General features: G+C 42.4%; 1 protein-coding gene across 1 annotated transcript; it reads right to left on the bottom strand.

Annotated features, from left to right (window-relative positions):
* Positions 1-5,399: 5,399 nt before the first annotated feature.
* Positions 5,400-8,645, bottom strand: LOC137288231 (soma ferritin-like). The gene is made up of 4 exons (XM_067820676.1): positions 8,306-8,645; positions 7,030-7,176; positions 6,266-6,391; positions 5,400-5,806 (listed from the first exon to the last, which is right to left on the bottom strand). Exons 1-4 carry the CDS (start codon positions 8,405-8,407, stop codon positions 5,669-5,671), a joined length of 513 nt encoding a protein of 170 aa, XP_067676777.1. The 5' UTR covers positions 8,408-8,645; the 3' UTR covers positions 5,400-5,668.
* Between the last annotated feature and the right edge of the window lie 9,780 nt (positions 8,646-18,425).

The following is an 18,425-nucleotide window of genomic DNA, read 5'->3' as shown; positions in this document are numbered from 1 at the left end:
AGTGATGCACATTACAGTTGACTTAGGATTGAACAGTGAATGTTTTTGAGAACTTTGTATACGTCTGACCACAGACATTGTCTGTGTGACCATAGTTTTGGACAGGGTTATTAATTTATAGGATATTAAACGAGCTTCCCCTTTCATATCAAGTTTATGTCCCTCGTGAAATACTTGTCACGAGCTTTAGTGAGTGACAAATCAAAATTATTTCACGAGGGACATTTAATTTGGAGCGGCAAACTCAACAGCAAAGATGAACGTGAATAACAGGGAACTGTATGTCTCAAATAGTTGAACTTAATGTTCTTCATCGGAGGACGAGTTACTGTAAATAATTTGCCGACGCTCATCTCGGCTTGGAATTCCCACTTGTCGAGATTCGATGTTTATGTTGAAGACTCCACCGAAAATTGGGTCTGAAAACACAGCCTACAACCTCGAACGAAGACGATTTCAAGCCTATTGTGTTCAGATTCTGGGAAGTGGTTTTGAACCCCTACATAAGAAACCACGGGAGGCATGGCAGTGACAATATGTTTGTGCGGAAGGACGCGAATGGATGCGGCTGACAGTGGCAGTGATAGAGATACAAGAGCGCCGCTCGTCTTTTGATGTTGTGTGTTACTGTGCAGTCCCGACAACATACACGCAGAAGGTATTCAATCTCTTGACAGCATTTACAACTCTTCCAACCAACTGTCCGTCAATTTTGACGAAATCAATCTTTTACGGGCGACGCCATATTTGTTTACACTCATGAGAGGCCTGCTAGACGTATTTGTTTACGTATGTTTATAGATTGTTTATTTTCGTTTTTATTACAGAAACTTGAGTTAGCATAGAATTGAAAATAATGCCAGTAACCACAATAAATGAAATAAATTTTATCTAATTCCATAGAAGTGTTTTCGTTTTACATGCTCTCAGGTGTGAAAACGTGAATGAAAAGCATGAATGAATGAGTGACGAAAGTAGTACCAGTAACGTCAAAGTTCACGTATTAACCAATCAAATCTCTCGAAGGTGTTATGACACATATGTTATGAAACACCTTTACGAAGTACCACGTGGGTAATAAAACCCCCGTATGACCGTCAATAAAATACAGTTAAAAGTAGCGGCAGTGTTGGTAGTTTATGGATTGACACTTCAGATGGTTCAGTTAACGAAATTATAATTCAAACAATCCAGAATGCACACAATGAAGAGTCTACATATCCAATCTTATGAAGTGAAACCACTTCAAGGTAACACTCTGTGTGCATTGTTCCGTATAATCTTTGTCAAGCTTAATTTCCCGTTTACACTGTCCAGTAGATAATGCATCTTCATTGCGTGAATAAGGATTGGTGAAGAAGATGTTACAGCTAATGAGGAAACATAATACGGACTGCTACACATACACATGTATACATAGCAGTTTCCAGCTGCATATCGAATCAGGAATACATAAAAATAGCTACAGCTGACACGTGTTGTGTGTAGTTTTTATTTCCCTCATCACAATATATAGAATCTGACACGAAGCAGTGGACATAATGTAGATTCTGAATGTCTACCTTTGTGTTCCTTGTGACATATTTGTCGTCAGAAAAAACAGAATCTAAGGTGAAACTGTAATAGTAAGAACACGGTTTTGTAGATTTAAGTAAGATTTGGACAAATAAGAAAAATGAAAGCAATCTTCATATTAATGGCCACAGGAGTAGTCCGGGTTGAAAAATATGGGTCGAGAGGCATTCTCGGTCAACTAAATATCCATATTAAATTTTACCGTGGTTTAGTAGCAGCAAACTACAGAAGTATGCCAAATATATGGGCATTTAGATCATTACAGCCGAGTTGTATTATGTGGAGGAAGCTAAGATGAAACTCTGTCTCTCTCTGTGTCCCTGTCTCTCTCCCCTATCTCTCTGTGTCTCTGTCTCTCCCCTCTCTCTGTCTCTCTCTCCTCTCTCTCTGTGTCTGTCTCTCTCCCCTCTCTCTCTGTCTCTCTCTCTCCCCTCTCTCTGTGTCTCTGTCTCTCTCCCCTCTCTCTGTGTCTTTGTCTCCCCTCTCTCTGTCTGTATCTCTCCCCCTCTCTCTCTGTGTCTCTCTCCCCTCTCTCTCTGTGTCTGTCTCTCTCTGTGTCTCTGTCTCTCTCCCCCTCACTCTCTGTGTCTCTCTCCCCCTCTCTCTGTCTCTCTCCCCGTCTCTCTCTCTCTCCCCTGTCTCTCTGTGTCTGTCTCTCTCCCCTCTCTGTGTGTGTCTCTGTCTCTCTCTCCCTCTCTCTGTGTCTCTCCCCCCTTTCAACCCATTCTAGTATGTCTCAGTCTGGGATCGACCGCCGACTGTCCGTCCTCAGGTGCTTAGGCCACCACACCAAACAGGCGTTATCCTCATCGGCAAAAATGATCTGGTGAGCTGACACCCCAAATTATAATATCAACAAGTGGTACAGTTCTAGCCGGCGTCTAGGTGATTGGTGCAATAAATGGACACTTATCATATCTGTATACTGTATATGGAATGTATACACACATCGAGTCCAGGCGTCAATGTCTCCCAGTCACTATCTGTATGCTGTAAATGTGTTTCGTTATGAAATATTGTCCCCCTGGCCACTTGTCAACCTGTCTCTCTGCTATGACGACTATGGAGCTGCGGAGTTTATTGACAACACAGGGACATTGTCAGGACTCCGTGTTGAACTGATCCTTATGTATTCTGGAAGATGTTTGCACATTTTCACACACTGTCACTTGTTGTATTGTTGTTCTGTGGTCGTCAGGTACATCAGTCGTTAATGCATACATATAATAAAAATATAATGTGCCAAGTCATCAAGTGTATGACAGGCACATGTACATCCACAACCATGGCGTAGACGTCACACACGTCAAGACATCGACACACACCAAGACGTGCATACTCGTCACACATTGACGTGCACGGTCCTCACCAGCACATGTACACACACACACAAGACGTGGACGTGCAGGTGCCCACACATATCTGCCATAGTGCACCTAAAGTGGCCTAGGTGTTCACCTGGGAAACTAACACATGTTATCATGCAGATGGCTTGGCAACTGGAACTCGCAGAACTTTTCATTTGAGCCTTTATAATATAACAGCACTCAAGATTCCAGTTATTCGGGAGCGTTATGTAAATAAGATTGATCATGATCAATATCATGAGCCACGTACACCATGTCGGGTTAAGATAATCCGCATACATGTCCCCGACACCGAGCGCTCCATACATTTAGTCTTCTTACGACTGTATCAGCTTATTGTAAAGTATGATTAATCTCTAGTATGATATTATGAAAGAGGTGAAACCAGTGTGTGACAAAGGCGATGAGCGAGGTCACAGGAGGAAGTTGTGTTAGGTGTATTATTCACACGGAATTGCAAATGTGCTCACAGTGAGTCTTTACATAATACGTCATTTGTGGCGTATGAAAATAGGATTCATATCTAGTGATATAAATGTTGATTTAATGTACTGTACTACATCTTTATGAGGTCAAATCCCCCGGAGTTTCAATGGACGTATTGATAACGCTAGACAATTATGTATCATCACACAAAGTTATGTGTAATCAGGCGACACTGATTTGGACATGGAGTAGATGGACAGGGCCGCCCACGAGACGATTGTGATGATTTCACAAAAGTTTTAGTGACAACATGAAGGTACTAGAGCACCAAAGGAGCGTCGACGTAGTAACATGCGACCCTACGTGGACGATTTTTTCTAACGACCTTCCTCCACCTGAAAGTGATGTAATAGTAAGATGGTGCTGACCAATCTTGCCACCGTTTGCTATGGAAGACAACTCTTCTTTCTGATCTTGAGGTCAAAGTCAGGGGGAGGGGGGCAAGGATTTAGTGGGATAGCCGAAGAAAGGTCTCCCTTAAACCGTTAAAAATTAGTGTTACAAGTCTCACCACGATGCAGATAGATAATATAACTAATATCTTCGATACTGGCTAACTACAACTCCATACACCAACACCATTAGCGGCAGAAAGGGCAACTTCACAGCGAGGTAATTGCATGCATGGCTGCGGATGCCGTCACGTGTCCTGTATTCGTTAGCGTCAATACATACAGGAAGGTGTTGGTGTTTCGGGGTTATTCATAATCATAGTGTAATCTGTTTTACCACAGACCACTAGGATTAAGTGGTAAAAAAGATAACTGATAATAACCGATATGATATTAAAATGCCACTTAAAATATACAGTCCAAAATATAGAGGCGCATAGAAGCAGCGTTACATTACACTTGAAAGCTGCTTTATTGTTCAGCTCCCTGATATGTATATAACGATGTCATACCTAGTTGTAATAATCTTACATTTGTAATCTATATTTCAATCTGAATAGAGAACCTTCACAGTGAAGCTTGAAATGTGAGCATAGAGTGTAAGGCGAAGAGAGCTGAACGCCGAATGCAAAATGTAGAATGCAGACAGTTGACAGAACAAAGGTGCACATATGCCAGGGATATCGCCGCGCATTTGTCAGTGATGTCCTCTGAAATGACCATTAGCTCCTGGAGCAAAAACAGAGTGAACATCTCTCTGTACTCTGCTGACCATACCGCTGATGATGACGTCAGCTTGAGAAACCTATTACCGGATGTAATGGTTTCCTGAGGGTTATGACCCTTGACCTTCGGGTACAGCCACGTGTCTGTTCTGTTTGTTAGAACCGTAATGGAAAACTGCTGATAATTTGTCAGAAACAGTCCAACAGGATGCTTAGGTGTCTCTTTCGCTGCGCTACGCTTTTAGTTAATTATTTGAGTCCACTTATTCAATCGTCATATCAGCTTTACAGAATCCACACACTCGTCACACATATACAAATTAAGAGTTTCACCACAATCGTAGTAACCCGAATGTTTACAACAGAATACAGAAACTCAGAAAGCAGAGAGTGTAATGTAGAGCGTTGAATGTACGGTGCTGAGGTGCGGCAGACGTCCTCTGCGAACATCGTAGATCGATGCTCATGCTGTTTATCAATGAATTCTGTGATCCAGACTTGATTATATACATACCGCCGCAATATGGCTAGAATATTGCTGAATGAGGCGAAAACTAAAGTCAACCTGGTATTTTCCACTGTGAGGCCTTAGGGTTGTCTGGTGTTTAAAGTATTAGCTCGTCACGACGAAGATCCGGGTTCGATTCCCAATATACATACAGTGTCTGAAACCATTTTGTTGTGTCCCAACGCCTGGATATTGCTGGAATATTGCTATTAGCAAAACTAAACTCACCCATTCCTTTCTGACGAGTCCTTCTGTAGGAGGTCCAGGGAGACCACCACGTACGATGTGATTCCATGCTTACTCATGGTACATCACTGAGGATGTATACAGAAGATGAACACGTCCATTCACATGCTTGGGTTTATTGCAGATGTTCTTTTCCAGGAGTTGTTTATAAGGAACATTAACAAAATTCAACAAATAAAATATATAAAAAATAAGACACGTATAAAAGTTAAATGTTTCATCTCATTTTGGAATTCATGTCAGTTGTCCCTGGATGAAGGGTGCCTGTTACAAGATTTGGGTTCTTACAAGAAAGTACTGGATATAAGCGGTTGGCGTTGTCGGTCGTTAGCATCTGTTACCATGGTGACCGGGAGGCCGGGAACCAGTTTAACTGAGGGTCTCGTGGTCAAACTGGTACTCTCCGAGACCTGGTCCAACCCGCTTCAGGTTGGTCACGTGATCGGAGAGCTTCTTGATCATCTCCACCTCTTCTTCCAGGAACTCACTTTCCAGGAAGTCCATCATCTGTGGCAGTAAGAGGACAGAGACTTTGTTGATTTGTGGAAAAGGAGAAAAATCATTCATGGGATGGAGATTTGATCTTGTATCGATCTGAGTCCATCATGGTCGACACACACTAACCGACAGTTTGGGATCTGACTTAAAACGCATTCTTATGTATCTTGACCATATCGACTTCCCCCTCTACCTTTACGATGTTTTTGCCTGATATTTAATCGTTATCCCCTCCACCCTTTACGGATATTTGACCTGACACTTCACCGTCATCTCCTCCACCCTTTACGGGATTTGACCTGACCCTTCACCGTCATCTCCTCCACCCTTTACGGTATTTGACCTGACCCTTCACCGTTATCTCCTCCAACCTTTACGGGATTTCTTTTTCTTACTGTACTGAAGTTGACATTTCAACGTCATCTCCTCCCCACGCGTTCCCCGGTCCCTGCCTGTGACAGTACGCACCTGTGGGTCAGTATTGGAGTCGGCGATCTTGTGCAGGTCCAGGAACTCCTGGTTGACGCTCTTCTCCAGGGCCAGGGCAGATTGCATCACATCCAGGCCCGTCCCCCACTCATCCTGGCGCGGCTTCTGTAGCAACAGGTTCCCATGTATGTGACTACATCGACATCGCATAATGGTAAAACGATTCAGTCTGGCTACATTGTCTGAAGTCTGCTCAGATATGTTGAGATATCAAGAGGTTTTAATTTTCTGAACTTATCAAATGGTGAATTGGCAAGAAAACATCACTAGGTGTGAAATGATATTGCTTTGATGTTTACGAAGTTTCCAGAAATAGTACACGTGGCCACGTATGAATCTGTTTCCTGCTAATGTTGGCAGCACTTCGACAGGAATGTCAATATAGGAGAGTGAAGGTAGTTGTGTATAATGGCATGCGTCTCTGTTGCACTTGGCTGTGAAACTAGGTCACATGTTATCATTCACAGTAACCTTTGCACCAACGATGTTTTCTGTAGCCTAGTGGTTAACTCAGATATCTGTGACCAAGATCACAAATGACATTCATTATCTCTTCCCCCCCCCTTCAAGTAAACGAGATGTTGTATAGACCCGTGTTAATGGCGACGTGGATGTCAGACCTCAGTGGTGATAGGACTCATGGTAGCCTCACCATGTGGTTAATTGAATGGACGTTAACTGACGGGTTAGAGCAAAACCTCAGTCTTAAAAGTGATACTCTGTAACCCAATACCGAGGCTTACCTGGATGTCCTGCAACACGATGCGGCCACCTCTCTTGTTCTGGTACTCCATCAGCTTGTTGGCGAACTCCCGCTTCTTGCAAGAGGCATCCTTGAGGAACTCGAAGAATCCCTTCAGGGCCACGTCATCCCGGTGAAAGTACCAGGCCTGCAGACAGAAGATGATACCCAGGATAAGCGGATAAATCGAACAATATGCAGAACCTCCAGTCTGATTAATATGACGTCAAGTTGTACTTTGCTGTTTATGACAGAGAAGTCAATTGCAAGACAATGTGAACATTAAGTAGAATATCGTAAATCACCATCATAGTCCTCTTGAACCACATTACTTCCCCTTCAACCCACCCCTTTCTGTAATACAAACGCTCTACATAAATCAAACCTTAACGTCTCAGGATCTGCATTTCTGATCTGAATCATATACATTTTAAATGTATTCTATATAATATATTTCTATATAATTTAAACATTTTGAGTTTTCAGTTTATCTTCATGTGTATAGTGGAGTAATATCACACGCTGAGACAGACACGTAGTTGACAGACAGCCAGTGTTACAGTCATACTTGTATCTAACAAATACTGAGGTTGAAGGTTGAAGGGCTGTTTGTCTGAACTCTGTGAGGGTAGCTATGTTGTATTGGCTGGTAGGTTACATATTACCCAGCAAACTGTTGACGATGCATTGCGGGTCACCTCACCCCAGCCCACGTCGGGACGCGTGCACTGTGACTACGAAGCTCAAGGAAAGGAGCGTTTCTGCCGGGTGGGGTCTGGCCAAGGTGTGTGTTTGTGTTTGTGTTTGTGTGTGTGTTTGTGTGTGTGTTTGTGTTTGTGTTTGTGTTTGTGTTTGTGTTTGTGTTTGTGTGTGTGTGTGTGTGTGTGTGTGTGTGTGTGTGTGTGTGTAATAATGAGATGGGGTGGGAGCAATATCATGATGGGAAACTATGACACTCACCATGGAATAGTAGCCATAGCAACAGGTGTGACACCCAGAAGGGTAGACATAGTCATAGACGTGACATCCAGACATGGCAGACATAGCTTATAGGCGTGACACCCAGAATGGTAGACATAGCTATAGGCGTGACACCACAGCTATAGGCGGTACATACAGGCTTGACTTTCTCCATAACATGGTAGAAACAATATAGTCGTGACACTCACCATCGATCGGTAGACAGAGATAGACATGACACTCACCATCGATCGGTAGACAGAGATAGACATGACACTCACCATCGATCGGTAGACAGATATAGACATGACACTCACCATGGATTGGTAGACATAGCTACAGTTGAGCAACACGTTGATTTGTTTGTTGACGCCTGCCTCGCTGTTGACGTGGAAGTTCTGACGTACTTGACTCTGCATGGTGTCAAATTAGTTCTCTTCTGATATCTGAATGTAGATGAAGATTTGACGTCCCGTCTTCCTGCCCGTACGCACACTGACGCAGCTAAGCAAAGAATAGACTGGGGCCACTGTGCTCGCCTGCAGTTTATATACCCATCCTGAAGCTATCTCTGATCACGTGGTGTTCCCGGGCCTAGATGACGACTTGCTGACGGGAACCAATGGCTGTAACAAGTCAAGGTGCACCTTGCACAGTGAATAGAACACGACGGTGTTGTGTCATCTTGACATCAAGACAACACTGGCGTGAGGGAGACGTTTACACCACGTAGCATTTTACATGTTATGCATTTTCCCAGTTTGTGTCTGGTTAGGACCTATGCTGTAAACTATCCCTACTTTGAGACAGACATACATTGTGCTCGCGAACTCGCAATAAATATGTGCCGTTGTGCTGTTATAGTGCGGGTGTATGGATGACTGCGTGAGTTGTTCCCATGTCTTACTGTTGTGGGATTATTTCTACCGGAATGGCAAGTCAGTGTTTAATCGTAATGAGTGTGTGTGTGTGCGCGTGTCTGTGTTGACGTAAGTGTACGTGCGCACGTAATTTCGATGAAGTGTACACGTGTCTTTGAGCGTTAGTCTGTGGGGAGAGGTGGGATTGAGCAACTATTAGTGTTTGCGATATTACATATCAAATGCATATCAAACATACCAAATTGCTCTGTCACGTGAATGTCCTGAGCCTTACAGTTGCGATTCACAATTACCATTCATGCCGTTATGCCTAATGGAATGATTGCATTACCTACTCTTTAATGTCTCCACATCTGTGGTGATGTCATATTACTATTCAGGACTCGTTCACGTGAGCGACGTGTTTGCCAATTTAATCCGTGACACATTTATGAAAATGGAACATGATGATGCATAAATTATTTGTTTTGTACATTTAGTGAGTTGGAGTTTACAGCGGCCTTAGCAATGATTAAAGACGTGCTGCTGATGACACACTCAGTGATCTTCCCGTCCTGTGCCATGTGACAGCCCTGGGCGTGAACAGCTTAATCATTACGCCACCCACCGCGTGTGCTGTGTTGAAACCTTTTAGCACCTTGTGTACACGAAACAAAACCAAAACCAAAACCAAACAAAAACACAAAAACAAAACAAACAACAACAACAAACAAAAACAAAAAAACCCAAAACAAAACAAAAAAACAACAAAAAACAAAAACAAAACACAAGCAAACTAAAAATATCCGGACGAAACCATTTAAATAACCACAGATTTGATGATACCATGGGCTGGTAGTCAGATAAGAAGCGACAAGACCAAATCATCTGAATTCAGTCCACAAGATAATGACAATCAAATAACAGATATTGAGAAATGAAAAGATTTTAGATAAATTCTGGACTCAAATACAAGTGTTGGCAATTCATTTTAACATTCATGGCACACAACAGGACTGGCGGTAAAGTCGGATAAATAGATACGAATAATATAATTATGAAAATGACATTTATGTAGCACATGTACTATCTAAGTAAAGTACAAATTCCGGTACTTTTCGGGTAGAATCCATGAATCTTTCGAAACCACACATACAGATTCACCCACCCAATCACCAGCACAGTCTGTGATCTAACCCACTAAGCCACCTTAGCTTCCGCGAAATGGAAATGTGACTACTGGTAGTACATTGTTTACCCCTATCGATAAACGTAACGCCTTAGTTTTTATAACGTGGTTATGACCAGGAGAAGGCTGATTGCGTCTTTATTTACAAGCGTGTGAGTCGTATGACACTATTTGAAATCCTAGAAGAAAGATATGTGAGAGGGCCCCAAAAGGTTATGACGCAACAGGTTGGTGCTGCTGGAGTATATTGTCGCCCCGAGGGACAATTGACTATTGGAACTGTACATACAGCCTAGTAGATACTGGCACGCTGCATCTTTACAGATCTACATGACGGGAGGTGTCTTCTTTGACCTTCCTGTTATTGTTCAGGTGTGTAAATATAGGAGCATTGGTTTCCCTCGGGATTGAATGATATCAAACAATTGAATACAGGAATTTCGGTTCAACAGCTCCAATTTTCACACATTCTGCGGTCGATTTTAAAAGCATTATATGAAAGATCCCCTATGTGTAATGTAAACTAGTAATCTATTTTTTCACAGAGGTATGGAATTACAACATTCTTTGTAAGGAAATGGTACTCCACTTTCGTCCACCTATAGGGCTATGACGTAAGTGAATGTTGATCACTAGTTCTACACGTTGACACAATCTCACAATGCATTTTCTTTAGACAAAATAATTTATATGCTTGAAAATTTCGATCGTTAGTGAGTTCTAAAGGAAGATTGTTCTGCAGAGGCCAATCTATTGTAGCAGAACGTGGGGTCATCAAACAGACAGCTTGCTGACGGGGTTAACCTCCTGGGTCATGTGGCATTTAGAAGGGTCGTGGTTCGAATCCCAGGACTCGAATATTCTATGGCCGCAATAGTATACATTTGAATATTCACTGAACATTGACAACTGACTTAACTGAATATTCTTTCTGTTTTCAGACAACCTTTACTACGTTTTATAGATAAACGTAACCTCGCCCACCCACCCACAAGTAGATGTGGTGAAAACAAGAACGTCATTTGTCACTATTCACTATATGATTTAGAAGCTGAAATGGTTGATAATAAACTCAAACCTGAGCATGGTATTCGAGGCAACGTACGAACAATGGGGACGTAAATGTGCCTTTTCCCGATAGTTCTGTTGTTGTAGTTATATCTTAACATTCAGTGAGGCGTAACTTGATAATCCCCGTGCTACAGAAACAGTTGACAGGTGTAAAGTTGCAATTTACATATCTGTATAAATGTCTAGTTCCAAATGTTTCGGGTCTTTGTCAGATGGACGATTGACTCGCCTTTGCATGTGTTTCTGACATGTAATACCCATGAGACAAGTAAAACATGTCTTTTGCAAACACCTGGTATCATTGCAATTAGACAATGATTTATATTACATGTTCCTGATACTAAACGCACTATGAGACTCCTAACACTAAAGAAATGATATTCGTTATTATTTGAATTGTAGTATCTATTTCAAGCATAACCCGTTACCGGTTACAACGATTTCTAGATATAAAGACCTTGTTGTGTGGTCAGAGGTATTACAGAATGCCATGTATCAAACATGTTACTTATTTTACTGATTTGTTGTCAGGGTACACCAATCATCTGTAGGAGGTATGGTCACTTTAATAACTTAACCAAGGAATTATCAGAATAATGCAATAATTGTATTGCGGAATTGCCAGAACACAGGTTAGGAAAGGTAAGTGTAGTTGTCATACCATCAGTTTCGTGCTGGAGAATACTGAAATGTGATGGTGAATATTCTATGTGTTGTCACACTTAAATACTCATAGGAAAGTAAGGGCATTTATGTGTAAAATACTAGTATCAAAACAATTTAAAGAAGATATTCCTGAAGCTTAAGTTTAACTTTGTATGAAACAATCTTTTCTTTATTGAATTTGTCAATCTAAGTAGAACTGCCGATTGATGTGTGACAACTGGAGCCCATCCTGCCTGCATGTGTGATCCCAAGTTGGCCACACAATGCTATTAGTGAGGCAAGCAAGGCTTTCACACATTGTTTTCTCAGTGAACTTCAGATGATATCACTTTTATTTCTGACAAACTGCCCTTCACCTGTGAAGACAGCTATATAACCATATATACGGCCAACAAGTTAAGTAACAGTTTATGGATCAAGGCATTAAGTTCTTGAATTTTGTTCGATTCTGAGACTGCAAATATTCGAGTAAATTCTTTTAAGGTTTTGAGAATCTGTATGGTTCTAATTCAGATTTTCCATAGTCGGTGATTGTAGCATAAATAAGGGTTAAAAACGTTGCCCCATGCATATTGGACATCTACACCATCGTGCACAAAATCTTGTCTTCATTTCGATTTCTCCGGCAAACACACATGTACACCCAGTACCACGCAGAGAGACACTCATGATCACAGACAAACATAAAGACTGATAACAATAGGTCTTGAATAGCTGTTATGACTTGATAGTGAACTATATACGATATCAATGACCAACGAGCTGACAGACTGTCATGTTTACTGGAGACAGAACTGTCACCTTCAACTGATCAAGTCTTGGACTATCAACCTGAGACAATCACATATGACGTCATAGATAGGATGTTGCTGGTGTCTAGTGGCATGTACCACCAGGATCGTCGCTTAACCAGAAATAGTATCTGATATTGATAAGGTGTTCACAAAAATAAAATGAACAGTTACGCGTGCAGGAGTGTAACATCGTAGTTTTACGCACATGTAATGTCACAGCTCACCATAAATCTAATGTCATTGCTTAATCTACTTGTAATGTCACAGCTCACTATATATTTAATGTCATTGTTTACTCTACCTGTAATGTCACAGCTCACCATAAATCTAATGTCATTGCTTAATCTACTTGTAATGTCACAGCTCACTATATATTTAATGTCATTGTTTACTCTACCTGTAATGTCACAGCTCACCATAAATTTAATGTCATTGTTCACTCTACCTGTAATGTCACAGCTCACCATAAATCTAATGTCATTGCTTAATCTACTTGTAATGTCACAGCTCACTATATATTTAATGTCATTGTTCACTCTACCTGTAATGTCACAGCTCACCATAAATCTAATGTCATTGCTTAATCTACTTGTAATGTCACAGCTCACTATATATTTAATGTCATTGTTTACTCTACCTGTAATGTCACAGCTCACCATAAATCTAATGTCATTGCTTAATCTACTTGTAATGTCACAGCTCACCATATATTTAATGTCATTGTTTACTCTACCTGTAATGTCACAGCTCACCATAAATCTAATGTCATTGTTCACTCTACCTGTAATGTCACAGCTCACCATAAATCTAATGTCATTGCTTAATCTACTTGTAATGTCACAGCTCACTATATATTTAATGTCGTTGTTTACTCTACCTGTAATGTCACAGCTCACCATAAATCTAATGTCATTGTTTACTCTACCTGTAATGTCACAGCTCACCATATATTTAATGTCATTGTTTACTCTACCTGTAATGTCACAGCTCACCATAAATCTAATGTCATTGCTTAATCTACTTGTAATGTCACAGCTCACTATATATTTAATGTCATTGCTTAATCTACTTGTAATGTCACAGCTCACCATAAATCTAATGTCATTGCTTAATCTACTTGTAATGTCACAGCTCACTATATATTTAATGTCATTGTTTACTCTACCTGTAATGTCACAGCTCACCATAAATCTAATGTCATTGCTTAATCTACTTGTAATGTCACAGCTCACTATATATTTAATGTCATTGTTCACTCTACCTGTAATGTCACAGCTCACTATATATTTAATGTCATTGCTTAATCTACTTGTAATGTCACAGCTCACCATATATTTAATGTCATTGTTTACTCTACCTGTAATGTCACAGCTCACCATAAATCTAATGTCATTGCCTACTCTACCTGTAACGTAACAACTCACCATAAATCAAGTGCCATTGTCTACTCTACCTGTGATGTCACAGCTCACCATAGATCCTATGTCATTGCTTACGCTACTTGTAATGTCAAAGCCTACCACACTTTTGGTCGTGATGGTTGTAGATGCTGACGGGCTAAGACCAGGCGAGTTATCTCTCTTGGTTTGTACGATCGCCGACAGTGGTCAACATGTCTCGCCTTTGGGCCTGTCTCTCCTGATGGAAAAGTGAAGAATCCGTTCTGGCAGTTCTGTTACATAAATATGCACATTTACGTCAAACGAATTAGGACTTGGTTCTGCTCACTACATTTAACTCAATATCAGGTTCAAACTACTTGTGACAACACATAAGTATTACTTTTTTATTGTGTTTATTCAGAAATCTGTGAAAACAGATGTCTTCATACAGTCAGCCCATTTCTGGTATCCCCCGCACTTGATATTGCTGGAATATTGCTAAACGCGGCGTAAAACTGAACTCAGTCACTCAAACATCGACTTTCCGAGGGATGAGTCTTTAACTGGTCCCCACCCCCACCTCCAGTCCACGCCCTCATTACAGGTACATAGCCCAGGTTATTGTTGTGTGATGTAGACGAGCAGTAATCTGAATCGGCGAATTGTAATCGTGCTGACAGATTACCGCTGTCTGTTGTAGCTGTCACAAATGACGGTTTCACTGAACATTTGCATAAACTGTGCTGTGCTGAAATATTGATTTCCTCACCGATTTTGTTCACATTTGAAATATATGTTATTCATAAGATATAAAAACAATTGCAAAAGTGTACATTTGTATTTTCTAAAATTATTGCCAAAACAGAGATTCGAGCCCTTGTGATACTGGATCTGGCAAATTCTAAAGGGACTGCAAGGTAGCGTTCGTTCGTCCAGGCGTCGATTCCCCGCAAATGTGTCCATTTCTGGTGTCCAAGGCCTTGATATTACTGGACTGATAATATAAAAACTAAACCCACTCACCAATGAATGCAAAAGTTTAAGTTCTACACAGGATAATGGATTAGCGAATCATATAAGTAAAACGTTTTTAAGGACCGGCGTGAAGCAACAGCCGTGATGTCATTGATTACTGCTATTGAAATGATGCATTGTTCACGTATTTGTTAATGAGATTCATGTACTGTGGCAGATTATTTTATGGAGGTTAAGTAAGTTATATTTGCATTGAACATTGAAATCAGAACTCAACACGCAACGTTAAGATTCAAAAGCAAAACTAAGCGAAGAACCTGCCTCTGGCTCTATGTAGCAGTAAGCTAACTACTCTTCTTACTTGCTATAGTCTGTTAAAGTAAAGAAAGAAGGAGGCCGCACTGACATTGTTTGAGCCTTAATCTTACCACGCATAACTAATATATTTCTATGTAGTTGTTGGGGAGTAGACCGCACAGTTTGCTTAGTTTTCATGTTGTAAAAACGCTCAGTATGAGTGAAAATGCATAGAAGAATAGACACGGTCAAAGTTGACGATCAGGTTCTCGTCAATATGACGTTTAGGTTCTCGTCAACATTCCCAATGGAATACAACATGGATCCATTCTTTCTAACGCTAACTAATATTCATCAAAGCGGGAGTAAAATATCCTTGTTTTGTCTTTACCCTTGAGTACCTGCATGGTAAACTGACTTCAAGCAATGAGAATCGCATGGATCAATGCTACAGATAGCGTTGTATCCCAAATACCGTGATAATCTGTTCACATAGGTTCACCTGGGACACATCATGGACACTGACACAGACTGTCCACCAGTCTACCTGGGACACATCATGGACACTGACACAGACTGTCCACATAGGTCCACCTGAGACACATCATGGACACCGACACAGACTGTCCACATAGGTCCACCTGAGACACATCATGGACACTGACAAAGACTGTCCACATAGGTCCAAAAGAGACACATCATGGACACTGACACAGACTGTCCACCAGTCTACCTGGGACACATCATGGACACTGACGCAGACTGTCCACATAGTCTACCTGGGACACATCATGGACACTGACACAGACTGTCCACATAGGTCTACCTGGGACACATCATGGACACTGACACAGACTGTCCACATAGGTCTACCTGGGACACATCATGGACACTGACACAGACTGTCCACATAGGTCCACCTGAGACACATCATGGACACTGACACAGACTGTCCACATAGGTCTACCTGGGACACATCATGGACACTGACACAGACTGTCCACATAGTCTACCTGGGACACATCATGGACACTGACACAGACTGTCCACATAGGTCTACCTGGGACACATCATGGACACTGACACAGACTGTCCACATAGGTCCACCTGAGACACATCATGGACACTGACACAGACTGTCCACATAGGTTCACCTGGGACACATCATGGACACTGACACAGACTGTCCACATAGTCTACCTGGGACACATCATGGACACTGACACAGACTGTCCACATAGGTCCACCTGAGACACATCATGGACACCGACACAGACTGTCCAGATAGGTCCACCTGAGACACATCATGGACACTGACAAAGACTGTCCACATAGGTTCACCTGGGACACATCATGGACACTGACAAAGACTGTCCACATAGGTTCACCTGGGACACATCATGGACACTGACAAAGACTGTCCACATAGGTCCAAAAGAGACACATCATGGACACTGACACAGACTGTCCACCAGTCTACCTGGGACACATCATGGACACTGACAAAGACTGTCCACATAGGTTCACCTGAGACACATCATGGACACTGACACAGACTGTCCACATAGGTCTACCTAGGACACATCATGGACACTGACACAGACTGTCCACATAGTCTACCTGAGACACATCATGGACACTGACACAGACTGTCCACATACGTCCACCTGGGACACATCATGGACACTGACACAGACTGTCCACATAGGTCTACCTGGGACACATCATGGACACTGACACAGACTGTCCACATAGGTCTACCTGGGACACATCATGGACACTGACACAGACTGTCCACATAGGTCCACCTGGGACACGTCATGGACACTGACACAGACTGTCCACATAGGTCTACCTGGGACACATCATGGACACTGACACAGACTGTCCACATAGGTCTACCTGGGACACATCATGGACACTGACACAGACTGTCCACATAGGTCTACCTGGGACACATCATGGACACTGACAGACTGTCCACATAGGTCTACCTGGGACACATCATGGACACTGACACAGACTGTCCACATAGTCTACCTGGGACACATCATGGACACTGACACAGACTGTCCACATAGGTCTACCTGGGACACATCATGGACACTGACACAGACTGTCCACATAGGTTCACCTGGGACACATCATGGACACTGACACAGACTGTCCACATAGGTCTTCCTGGGACACATCATGGACACTGACACAGACTGTCCACATAGGTCTACCTGGGACACATCATGGACACTGACACAGACTGTCCACATAGGTCTACCTGGGACACATCATGGACACTGACACAGACTGTCCACATAGGTCTACCTGGGACACATCATGGACACTCACAGACTGTCCACATAGGTCTACCTGGGACACATCATGGACACTGACACAGACTGTCCACATAGTCTACCTGGGACACATCATGGACACTGACACAGACTGTCCACATAGGTCTACCTGGGACACATCATGGACACTGACACAGACTGTCCACATAGGTTCACCTGGGACACATCATGGACACTGACACAGACTGTCCACATAGGTCTTCCCTGGACACATCATGGACACTGACACAGACTGTCCACATAGGTCTACCTGGGACACATCATGGACACTGACACAGACTGTCCACATAGTCTACCTGGGACACATCATGGACACTGACACAGACTGTCCACATAGGTCTACCTGGGACACATCATGGACACTGACACAGACTGTCCACATAGGTTCACCTGGGACACATCATGGACACTGACACAGACTGTCCACATAGGTCTTCCTGGGACACATCATGGACACTGACACAGACTGTCCACATAGGTCTACCTAGGACACATCATGGACACTGACACAGACTGTCCACATAGGTTCACCTGGGACACATCATGGACACTGACACAGACTGTCCACATAGGTCTACCTGGGACACATCATGGACACTGACAAAGACTGTCCACATAGTCTACCTGAGACACATCATGGACACTGACAGACTGTCCACATAGGTCTACCTGGGACACATCATGGACACTGACACAGACTGTCCACATAGTCTACCTGGGACACATCATGGACACTGACACAGACTGTCCACATAGGTCTACCTGGGACACATCATGGACACTGACACAGACTGTCCACATAGGTTCACCTGGGACACATCATGGACACTGACACAGACTGTCCACATAGGT

Source organism: Haliotis asinina, chromosome 6 (assembly GCF_037392515.1).
Source record: "Haliotis asinina isolate JCU_RB_2024 chromosome 6, JCU_Hal_asi_v2, whole genome shotgun sequence".
NCBI classification, from domain to species: domain Eukaryota; kingdom Metazoa; phylum Mollusca; class Gastropoda; order Lepetellida; family Haliotidae; genus Haliotis; species Haliotis asinina.
Note: the sequence above shows the minus strand (reverse complement) of the source record. Positions and strands in the feature narration are given on the sequence as shown.